Source organism: Gymnoscopelus braueri, assembly GCF_963280865.1.
Source record: "Gymnoscopelus braueri genome assembly, chromosome: 12".
NCBI lineage: Eukaryota > Metazoa > Chordata > Actinopteri > Myctophiformes > Myctophidae > Gymnoscopelus > Gymnoscopelus braueri.
The window spans coordinates 41,736,707-41,749,436 of NC_137614.1; the positions used below are offsets into that span (position 1 = coordinate 41,736,707).

The following is a 12,730-nucleotide window of genomic DNA, read 5'->3' on the forward strand; positions in this document are numbered from 1 at the left end:
AACAAACAAAATAAAATATGTCCAACTTATAACTTAAACACAATAACATGTCTCCTTTTGTTGTTCAGAGTGTCATCTCTCTCTCTCCATCACTATGTCATCTTCCAGTGATTCGACAAAATAATTTCTGCATTGTTGTCAAGGCAACAGGATTGCTTTATCTTTGATGTCTTACTATCATTGTGGAGATGTTTGGTACTCTCTCATGGATAGTAATACAAGTAGGCTACTCAAGCACGCACACACACACACACACACACACACACACACACACACACACACACACACACACACACACACACACACACACACACACACACACACACACACACACACACACACACACACACACACACACACACACATACGCATGATGCAGCATCATGCATGCATGCGCGCAGACACATCAGAGTGCACTGGAGGAGGTGTACTCTTTCTACTGTACTCTGCTGTTTTCTATGAAAATGGTGAAGGACTCTGAGGACACAATACTGTACAGCTATACAATAAGCTAACCAGGCCTTTCAGCAGAATTGATTCATCCTGAGGATAGCATTAAAACACTTATGTACAAAGTGGTCCTTAGTGTAAAACAGACAAACATCACAAACACATGGAAATAAGTAGATAAAATGAATATACAAACAAACAAAACGCTAGTATCACTTAACCCATTGAGACCTGAAGCCGATTCTACATGTCTCCTAAATCCCAACAATTTTCTGAAAAACGTATGTTTCTATATCAGTGGTGCTCAATCTTTTTCATGTCAAGGACCCCCAAAATGATATGTATTTGGCCGCGGACCCCCACCAAAATATATTGTTCCAGGGACCCCCAGAAGCAACGATTTGAGTTAAAAATGTTCGCTTTAAAAATATTTATATTCAAATATTTTCACACATTTTCACGATTTTTCAAAAATAGCAGATCTACAAGTTCATAGCGCGGCACTCGGTGCCGCGCTATGAGCTTGTATATCTGCTATTTTTGAATAGCCTAAAGTGTAAAATAATGCTTTTTTAGCTCAAATCAAAAAATGACACAGTTCCAGGTCTTAATGGGTTAAAGTAACACAAATTCACCTAAAACCTAATTAAACAGAACTAAAGCAAAAAAGAAGCACCGATTTATAACCTACATGTTTACCCACATGTGTTGCACCAATCACTTCAAGTTCTGCCTTCAAGTTCATTACTTCTGCCCACAAAGCCTGTCCTTCGATTGGCTTTGTTTGGTGCTTAACGGCAGATTGTTCCATAATGAAATCCCTGTTTAAAAAGGGAATTTCAAGCCATTTTACTCTGCACAACAGGAACTAACCCTGACATAATGCTTGCGCTTGTATTAAACCTACAACCAGAGGTTTGGTTCGAAAAGGTGGGTAAAGCTGTAAAAGAGGAGGAAAAGTCCTTGTGCTTTTATCTCATCGTGCCTAGACTATTGCAATTCATTGTATTCTGGGATCAGCAAAAAGGTCTCACGTCTTCAACTGGTGCAAAATTCTGCTGCTAGACTACTGACAAAGTCTAGGAAATATGACCATATTACACCGATCCTAGCTGCCCTTCACTGGCTAAGTTTCAGAGTTGATTTTAAGATTTTACTGATGACTTTTAAAGCCCTGCAAGGCCTGGCTCCTCGCTATATCTCTGATATGCTGGAGCCGCACAGACCGGTGCGCAGCCTTAGATCCTCAGGTATGGCCCTCTTGGAAGTTCCCTGGACTAACCTCGCCACCATGGGGGATCGGGCTTTTGCGGCCCGGGCGCCCAGGCTCTGGATCTAAGGCTAGCTAAGTCAGTGTCATCTTTTAAATCACTTTTGAAAACTCATTTGTATACCAAGGCCTTTTTCTAGATTTTAGTTCCGTTATCCTCCACAGTGGTTGTCTCAATTGTGTTACTTTCAATACATCGTTGCTGTCCGGCAGAAACCAGCTAACTCCATTTTTACGCTTTTACATTTTTTTTCCATAAATCAGGGCCATTGAACACCCTTTACGTCTGTGTGTTGGTAAAAAAAAAATTGAACCAATGAGCTGGTTTTGCTGACTCCAGGCTCCACCTCCTTTTGACCTCCAACCTCATTGTGAGCTTGGAGGTCCTTTCAGCTGTTCTTATCAATGATGAACAAAACCTCCTAACTCCACTTTTTTTCATTTCCTGAAAAATGAACATTTCGGAGTTACCTGGTTTCTGCCCGACAGCAGAGATACGTTTATGTTTTGGTTTTGTTTTTAAAATTGACTATTGTTGTTTATCCTTATGGATGGTTTTTTATCTTCACTGTAAAGCACTTTGTAAACACTGTTTTCGAAAAGCGCTTTATAAATAAAGTTTATCATTGTGCAATGTCTGAAGAGTACAAACAGACTGTGAAAAGAAAACTGACTAGTCAAATGGATTAGCGGTTGTGGGGAATTCAACAGGTGTGGGGAATTTGTCAAATCAAGCTTGGCTGGGGTCGGCTAGCGTGGCTCATTTGGGCCACAGCCAGAGCCTTTTACACAATGGCCGTATCAGTCGGATCGGTGGTTCTGGACAACTGCCTATCTGACCAACTCGACGCCATGCACTGAACTCCCTCGTGTTGTCAGCGAATTTGAAGTCGGTCGGTCGGACGGTTTTCAAGATACATGAACTACAGACGTACAGACATACGTACAGAGATTTTGCACATTTATTGTAATAGGCCTATTATATTATATAAAATAATATGATGTATTATATTATATATATTATATATTATATTTTACAATATATTATATATATATATATATATATATATATCTGGGAGCAGTATGGGTTAGCGCCCCAGCCTGTCTTCCGTGAGGATGTCACTGAGCATCAGCAACACAATGAAAATCACATGACCATAATTGTGTGGGTGAAAAGGAGGAGATCCCCGGTGCAGCCAGCTGGTCCTCAGTGAAAGTGCAGTCCAGTTTCACAAGTACTAGGGTCAAACATTTAGGTGAGCCACGATGTAGGCTGGGTGTATGCACTGCTGAGAGGGTGGTGACATGTTCACAACCAATGTCCCAGCTGCTTGTAGGACTGCATCTGCACAATATATTTTCTTCCTCTGTGTTCAAGCATGCGCTTTGTCCCATAAGCCTGCAGAGCTGTACAATCAGGAGCTCCTCGTCATTGCTGTGTGGAGTCTGGCTCTCATGGTGAGTCACACACACCTACACATACAGTAAGATCATTGTGTAAAGATTTTTTTCTTCACTATATATATTATTAGCCATCGATGGATAATATCAATTGGGAATAAGGTTATATTAATGGGGATAACAGAAGGTGTGTGTGTGATCACGTGGCGTTCGTTACTCATGTAGCACACGGTTTAACTGCTTTAGTAAATTCCACTTCCACTATGTCATTCACTCATCTCTCCATCACAGCTTATTGCTCAAGGGGGACCTGTTCCCCTGTCGTCAGCCTCCAGCACAGAGGTACAAGGAGTCAAGGAGAACTTTTCTTACAGTGTGTAACTGACAGCTCATGCTCACTGTCTGATGTGACTTTACTGTTGAAATATAAATCAGTGTGCACATTCTTCAACCTAAATAACTTTAAAAAGCAAGCATTTAAAGATTATTATTATCATCATCAATATATGATTATTTATCTAGTTTGTTTTCAATTTAAAACTTTTCAATTTAAACTTTTCTTCAGTAAAATCCTGCCAACTACATCACATGGCCTGTTCCTTGAAGTAGTTGATGCAAAAAGGTGTTCAGCTTGTCATAATGTCATTAATTCAGTTCCTACATTGACACACAATAGTATTAATTCAATTCCTCCATTGACACAATAATATATGAAAAAAGTTATACTTTAGTTAACAAAATTCAGTACTGAAAGTTATACAAATAGGCCTACTTTGTACCGTACTTGTTAGCCTAAAATGTTTTTATATTTAATTGGTGCTTGTTGGAATAAATACATGAAATGGAAGTGGTTGGGTTCAATTCATGTAATTTGTTATCCCTGAGTCACTAGACGGGGGGGAAAAGAAGAAAAAAACAGTTGACAAGTATGAGGCTCAGGCTATAATGGATGATGGATCACTGATTTGATTGATATGCTGCATGCCATGAGTGTAAAATGGTATTTTCTCAAACAGCTAACCAAAAGTGGAACTGTGGTCATAATACAGCACTGTTTGAGAAACTTTAGAACTTTTTTTAATGTAACAGTCCAAAGTGACAACAGCAAATAGTTGATTAAAACTGCTATAGCTTTGATCATCTGAAACTAAGAAATTAACATATGACAAAAAGAAAAATATTTTTTATTACATTACTTGGGCTGAAACGAAACATCTCTGTTGAATCAGTATTTTATTTTTTGAGTCACACTAGTTTGATTTCATACTGGTTTTAGTTTGTTATTGACTTTTGAGCCTGGAACCTTTGGTTCATAAACTGACCTTAAAGCCACTACTGGCATGGAAGCTACAGGTGAGAACGAAATACTTGACCTTGTAGAATTTAGATGGACAGTGACAATGTGAAAATGTGCCAATTGGTGGACTTGAATCCCAAACCTTGTGCTTACAAACCACTGACTTAGGTCTCATGCCACAGAAGCACTGAAGTTGCAAGTGAGAACGAAATACTTAACCTTGTAGAATTTAGATGGACAACAAAAATGGATTTGGATGCAGTCTAAACCTTTTCCAAGCAGTGGCATCAAGTCAACTGAGACATTTTGAAATATTTTTAAATCATATTTTAAGATTAGCTGTTAGACACACACGGATGGACACACGGATGGATGCACAGACGGACGGACGGACGGACAGGGGCGAAAACATAGTCTCTGGCCTATACAATAATAATTATTTTATTTGACAGCTTTTGGGTTGTGAAGACATCATGTTGTGAACTCAAAACAAACACACACACACACACACTCACACACGCACGCACGTGCGCACACACACACACACACACACACACACACACACACACACACACACACACACACACACACACACACACACACACACACACACACACACACACACACACACACACACACACACACACACACAGAGTACACAGAGTACACAGAGTACACAGAAAAGTAACAGGCTGGTTCTCAAAATACACATCATGTTCTACACATAATCTAAAACATATACACCTCATATGATGCACAATAAATTATATTGCAATAAATACAACATTAATATTAGAGTAATACAATATTAATACTACACAGACCTTAATACCCTATCTGTACAGGAAAATACTATTTGCCAAATACTGACAGACCTGTGAGTACCATTGTTGTGTAATGGATGAATTAATGTGTAAAATACAGATATGCACCAGCATACAACATGATGCAGTAACAGGTTTGCAAGTTAATATACTGGGAAAATGCATGCAATAAGTAATTATAGAAATGTCATACATTCACTATTGTCAATATGTCCACCAGGCAGAGATCATGTTTTCACTGTGTGTGTGTGTGTGTGTGTGTGTGTGTGTGTGTGTGTGTGTGTGTGTGTGTGTGTGTGTGTGTGTGTGTGTGTGTGTGTGTGTGTGTGTGTGTGCCAAGATAATTCTAGTTAATTAAAACTCAACTAAAAACTAAAAATAGCTATAAAAGTAAAAAACGGACTTTAGAAAAAAACGGAAATGATATTGTGTACTTCCAAAACTAAGGAAAATACAAATACAAAGAAAATGTCTTTTGCTTGCACTGTAGATTGGCTATTCTCCCCAAATGTTCGCCCCCAGAATATGACCACTAGGGTTAACATCACAACACTGTTGACTGTGGATAATTCCCTCAAGCAGTCTGCAGAAATGCAGATTTACGGAAAGTGTGCATAAAGGGCTCAAAAAGTCGTCTATGAGAGAAGAGCCCTCCTGCACTTGATGATTTGAGCCATCGCAGACTTGAGCCTGTTTTTTACTCCGTTGTACGATGGCGTTGCACTCTCTCTCTCTCTCTCTCCATCTCCTGCAGTTTCACACATGCACACTGCTCTGAGATCTCTTTCCTGAGACTCTGCTGGCATGGTCTGCCACCTCTCACATATAGCTGTTAACAGCTTACATCCTACATGCCATTACTTTTCAGTTACATGTACAATTGACTGTCAACTTGTGTAGCCATTATCAATGACAAAAATGTAGAAACAGCTTACTCCCTCCTGCGAAGGACTCGCAAACTGACTGCGGGGCAGCGAACACCTGACAACGACATGTCAAATCGCAACCTTTCATTGACTGGTGATATAAACATAGTTCACACAAGGATCAATCACACTTTGCAGATTACGCAGAACATTGAATGACAGAAATCTTGCTGACATTGGAGCTGGGAGGGTTGCACACACTTATTGCAATGTATAAGGCTATAACAATGTAACGTCACGTTTGTCCTAGTGATGACAACAGACCACACTACTTTTCGATGTGTTCATTGTCCAAAGAATTGTATTCATACAGCCTGTCTACTTTGGTTGCCCCATAATGATGTAATGACAGTCCTTTGTTATATCCCTTCACCCATTGGCCCATGCCTTTCATCACATGATCCAGACAGATAGGACGATGGAGGGAAGTAGGGCACGCCTTCTGTCAGAGATGTGTGTTCTACTGAGGACACCTTTCTAGTTGGTATCTAAATAGAGAGAAGAGAAGAGAAGAGAAGAGAAGAGAAGAGAAGAGAAGAGAAGAGAAGAGAAGAGAAGAGAATGGACAGAGGAATACAGCTGAGGGTTGATCCCTGGATCGGAGAAATAGGGGGGGGAGAAGTGAAGATAAAAAGAGAAGAACAGAATAGAGGAATCGGTCAATAAAGAAACATAAGATAGAGAGACAGAGAGAGAATCGGTCCAAGGACTCACCTGGTGAAACTGAACCAGAACATTTTCCTACGCTGATAATAGACCGGTAGTCACTGGAGAGAGAGAGAGAGAGGGAGGGAGGGAGAGGGAGACAAATGGTGAGAATATGTTTTGGTAACACTTTCTTTGAAGCCATATCTATATTGCATTATAGATACATTCATAGTGCATTATACATTTATCATTTGAATTATATTGAACGGTCTCTCTGCTCATTCATCCATCCATCCACCCATCCACCCACCCACCCTACCATCTTTATTATCAGGTGGCAGTAGAGCATCCTGTCTGTTTCCCAGTACAAAGGCCAGTGTGGCCAGTATGGCGGCATCCAGTATTCCCAGGATGGCCAGTATATACGCCCAGTGCACTGAACAGTTCCCTGGAGAGAAGCTACTGACCTGAAGAGAGAGAGAGAGAGAGAGATAGATAGATGATAATAATAACTGGACATGTTTTAAGATGATAACAGGCTGACTTGGTAATTCATTTGATGTGGCTATAAGAATGTTGATATGATTCCATAACTTCAACTTTCAGCCTAAGGCTTTGTTCAAATTGCAGGCGTTCAAATCGGTTCTTTGTGTGTGTGTGTGTGTGTGTGTGTGTGTGTGTGTGTGTGTGTGTGTGTGTGTGTGTGTGTGTGTGTGTGTGTGTGTGTGTGTGTGTGTGTGTGTGTGTGTGTGTGTGTGTGTGTGTGTGTGTGTGAGACTGACTGTCCACACTGTTATTTGTAAGTGATTGCAAAGCGCACGCCGCAAATCTTTTTGACATTTATAAACATCCATACCTACAAGTAGCAGTTAAACATTGCTTCACAAAATAATAATAAGTCACTAGTCCATACCCGGTGAAGTAGTTGCAAACGCGGGCTTATTGCGCGTCCCGTAAAATGAGTACTTGATGTGGGGAAAAAAGTGGGAGAGCCCGTGCTCTCCTTGGCTCTATTAGGCAGACGCCAGTGGCAACACTGTTGTACTATAAAACAGGTTTCAGTGTCTTGAGTGTCCAGACTGAGACGCATCTTTAAAAATCACATTTGAATCATATTTCAATCCACCTAGGAATGTAGTCTAAATCTGATTCACAAAAATCTATTTCCGTAAAACATTTTTGCTGTTCAGACTTGATAAAAACATTCCAAGATTCCAGATTCCTGGATAGGCCACAAATCAGATTTGGGCTGCCAGTCTGAACATACAGTAGCCTAACTTTCCGTATGTTTTCCTTGGCACCAAAAGACAATTATCTCAATTTTGTCTACTCGAAGGAAATGTTGACACATCCAATCAATGCACTGACACAGCAAATTTATAGGACCATAGTCACTCTGTGAAAGAGCTATGCAATTCTAAGTGTCAGCTGCATATTTACGGTCAGCGATTTTGTTTATTTCATTAATGTGGCCTAACTGGAACATGTACTGTAAAGGTTGAACTGAAGTGTCCTGAGGATTTAACCTTTTTATTTATTTATTTTTATAAATGGCCAGCCGATTTTTTATCCCACGATTTTGTAACCCATTTTTTTACACCCAGTGCCAATTGTCTATGTAATCCTGGGCACTACCTTCCCTCTGCCAACCTAGGGAGGCCAGGGCCGAGCTCATGCCTCCTTCAATGCATGAGAGCCAACTGACCTTCTTATCACCTGACAGGGGAGAGTTTCCCTGGTTGGACGTAGCGCGTGGAAGGAACACGTTATTCCAACCAGTTCCTTTCCCCTCCATCAGGTGCCCCGGCTGGCCAGGGGGAGGCAGTATAGTGACCAGGATTACTGCATGTTTTTGTGAGGGTAACTACCCTAGGGGAGAACATGCAAACTCCACACAGAGAGGCCCTTTCGCCAACCCCACCTAGGGTATGGGCACTGATGACGCGGAGGAGAGAACACGCCCCCAGCGCCCACAGCGTCCCCTGCGGGAATCGAACCCAGGATTGAACCTTGAGGAACTCCACATGTCATGGTATTTCACCTGGATGCATAGTGGAGACAAAGTAGTCCCTGTCTTGAAGATAATGTTTGAATTGAGGACCGTGCCAGTACAGACTCTCCTACTACTACTTGTAGTATATTAGTTGAAGAGTAGCAGCAGTACTAGAAGACTAAAGGGCTTTTCCCACAGGGAGTGACACAATGCCTGTGTTCTTGCTTGGATCCGTGGGGTTGCACTGCACTTCTCATTTGAACAGGTGCGTTTCCATGCATTGCGTAGAAAAAAGTTCAGCACAATTCAACTCTTGGGCGTGTGGGCGTGTCCATGAGACAGGCAGGAACGTGACAACTTTGTGGGAGCCATAGCCCCTACCTCGCCTCTCATTGAATTTGAAGTTGTTGCAGTTGAATTAGATCGGACGGGGCTGGGTTTGTTGTGATCACATTATTTCCGGGTCTACTGTTCTCCAGAAGTCATAGGATCACTCATAGGTTGGCGAACAGCGCCCGCTAGCGTAAACCATTGAAAACACCACACACTCGTCAATTCGTCATTGGCAGTGTGAACCTTGGGCGAATTGACGAGTGTACTCGTCAATGGCAGTCAATGAGTTAAAAGGCGCGTCAGTCACTTCCCCTGTGAAAAGTCCCTTAAAAGGGTGATTTAAGGTTGCATGCAGGCGTCGCGCACCAAAAATTGCCGTTCTACAAGCTCACAATGCTTCGTGCTGTGACATGTTGTGAGCTTGTAGATTGGATATTTTTTGGTGCGCAACCAAGTATAAAACAGGCATTAGCATTACTGATAATAACAAGAAGAAGTGAAGTGTAGTGAAGTGGACTGACCTGCTCCCCACACAGAGCTCTCATCTCTGCACACTGCCAGGAGTCTGGGAACAACAGACAGGCCAACGCCATACATAACCCTGACAGAGAGAGAGACAGACCGACAGACAGACAGACAGACAGACAGACAGACAGACAGACAGACAGACAGACAGACAGACAGACAGACATAAAGACAGGATAAACATTCAGTAAATGCTGTCAGTCTTTCCTCCTCTCTTGAAATTTCAATTACTTGTTGTTACATTTCTTTTATTTATTTTTTATTTTATTTTTTTCATTTCCCCCCAAAAAAAACAATGAAAAAAATAATTGAAAAAACAGCCCCCTCACACATTAGAAGGACGATATCAGTCACCAAGGACGGGTGTTTTCAATGAATCAAACATGATTAAAATGGAGTCTGAAGTTACAATGGGTTTGTATAGGAAGGGGGCGTGTCTGATAAAATGAATATCCAATATCTAAATACTGAATCAAGCAACTTAACAACTACCTGGGGTGCTCACAAAAGCCTGAGTAGACGTTAAAATTACCCCAAACGTGTTTGAAAGTGAAATATCCCTTTAACTCAAGTTCATCTCGCACTGTACAATATTTTTGAGACAAAACATAAATGTATTACGTCTTGTCCGATTTTAGTAAAATAAAGTAAAATCAAGGTATAAAAAGACGATATATCAAAAAATAATTGTAATTACATTTAATCTTAAATCTTTAATCAAATCAAAGTTTTTCAAGTTGATGAGAAAAGATGGAACTTATTGACAAAATATGGGTCAAAAACATCGGTTCTCAACCTTTTCAGGCCGTGACCCCCCAAAATAATCATATTTGAAATGGGGACCCCCAAAATAATCATGTTTGTATCGCGGACCCCCCAAAATAATCATATTTGGACTGGGGATCCCCCACCCTGACAAGCACTTGGAATGTAGGAGTTGAGGCATTACATTTTGTTTGATTCGGTTACACAAATAAATATTGTGAACATTGCAGATTTACAAGCTCACAATGCCTCGCAAACGCAAGGCGTTGTGAGCTTGTAGATCGGTTGTTAGCTTGTAGATCGGTTGCGAGCTTGTAGATCGTCTATTTTCAAAATTATTGCCTCTTTCTTATATCATTTGACAATTTGGGCAATGTTTGACCATGTTTTATCGTATAGTTTGTTGATTACATTTGATGAAGTAATGGTCCTTTTTCCTCTCTTTATCGCCCCCCCCCTTTTTTAGGTATTAAAAAGATCTTAAAAGTCATTAAATTGTCACTTTACTTTCATCTAGGGAACCCCCCCAAAATCATGTGGAGACCCCCCTGGGGGTCCTGACACACAGGTTGAGAACCACTGGTCTAGACCATATACTCTCCCAAATCAGGATCGGAATCGGACCCAAAAGATCTGCCATGGGTCGGGGCTCTGCTGTGTACCTGCTGTCAGCTGCAGCCAGGCGCAGATCTTGTAGACGGTGGCAGCGTTACAGAACCTAAAGAGGCAGAGGCATCCCACGCTGGTCCACACCATGGTCAGAGACACACACACCAGGACGGCTGAACTCTGGAACGCTGGCAGAGGAGTCAGAGTTGACAGCCGGCCACGACACTCTGGAACCGGCCACTCAGTCTCCACGCACACCTAAACACACAACTAGTTAGTCATTTAGTTAGGTAGATATGTATGGTTTTATTACTAGTCATATAGTATTTGGTTAAGATAGATAGGTAGCTATTGAACTATAATATTGTCGCTGTCGGGCAGAAACCAGCTATCTCCATGTTTCAACTATATATTTTTTAACAAATCAGCGCTATTGAACACCCTTTACGTCTGTGTGTGGGTTTTTACAAATATTGAACCAATGAAAAGTATTAAAAAGCGCTTCTGACTAAACCTCCTAACTCCATTGGATCCTCAAAGTGTCGGTCACCTAACCACCTAACTCGGAAAATGTCCACATTAATGGTCAAAAACTAACTCCTAACTCCACTTGAGCTGTATTTGGGTAAAGTGATGATAATATAAGGACACATTCAAGTATCTGACAATGTATAAAGTCACCAACGTTGATGAGGCAGTGTTGTGTTGTTCTAAAAACATGTTTTTTTTTTCCATTTCCTGAAAAGTTAATATTTTGGACATAGCTGGTTTCTGCCCTATAGCAGAGATATAGTCATTTAGTATATAGATAGGTAGCTACTGAACTAGTAGTATAGTCATTTAGTTAGCTAGGTCCATTGAACTAGTAATAGTTCTAGTAATTGAACTAGTAACTAGTAATAGTCATACAAGGTACATATAGGTATATATTTCAATTGTCTTATACAGTGGTTAGTACAGTAGGTATGTAGATAGGTAGTTTACAGGTAAGTAGTAACAGTCAATAATTAAGATGATAGTAGGAATGCAGCAATGCACTGATTAATCAACTGAACATCGGTATTGATGTTTATCTAAAAAACTGTTCCATGAATCTATATATGATTGAAATTATGCTCATTAAAAGACAATGTGATGATGAATTACTGAAATACTTTACATTTATAATGAACATGTATTTGTTTCTTTCGTAGTAAAAACAAAAACAAAGCAAAAAACACATCAGTATCAGCTTCAGCTATCAGCCAAATTGTTAGATAAAACATCAGCATCAGTATCATCCAAGAATTCCCCAACTGAAATTTAGACACGTATTTTTCATTTCCCCCAAATTTCCAGAACCCCTTAAAATTTTGTTTAAAATGGTTAAAATAGCAGACCTATTTTCACTATATTTGCAATATGGTATAAGTAGCTAATGTGCCATTGCCTTCCAAGAAATGTAGTGGAGTCAAAAGTACAATAATATCTTTGTAGTGGAGTAGAGTGAAAGTCACAAGTATCCAAAAATACAAATACTCAAGTAAAGTGCAGATATTATACTTAAGTACAGTAGCCTACTCAAGTAAATGTACTTCGTTACTGTCCGCCACACTGGATTAGTGAGCAGCCTCACCTCAAACAGGCCCAGCGTGCCGCTGTGAGGCGCGGGTCCAGAGCCCCTGTGGTGGGTCTGGGTGCTGGTTCTGA

The 12,730-nt window shown here is 40.6% G+C and overlaps 1 protein-coding gene across 1 annotated transcript in view; it reads right to left on the minus strand.

Annotated features, from left to right (window-relative positions):
• Nucleotides 1–6,645: 6,645 nt before the first annotated feature.
• The window catches only part of lhfpl4b (LHFPL tetraspan subfamily member 4b), a gene marked incomplete at both ends in the record, with an annotated part of 6,248 nt that continues 163 nt past the window's right edge, over nucleotides 6,646–12,730 (minus strand). Inside the window, 5 exons of the mRNA XM_080443999.1 lie at nucleotides 6,646–6,656; nucleotides 7,136–7,283; nucleotides 9,664–9,743; nucleotides 11,095–11,299; nucleotides 12,657–12,730. The exon at nucleotides 12,657–12,730 is cut by the window's right edge and continues 163 nt beyond it. Of these exons, the coding sequence (XP_080300125.1) occupies nucleotides 6,646–6,656; nucleotides 7,136–7,283; nucleotides 9,664–9,743; nucleotides 11,095–11,299; nucleotides 12,657–12,730 (518 nt within the window). The remainder of the gene's footprint in view (nucleotides 6,657–7,135; nucleotides 7,284–9,663; nucleotides 9,744–11,094; nucleotides 11,300–12,656) is intronic.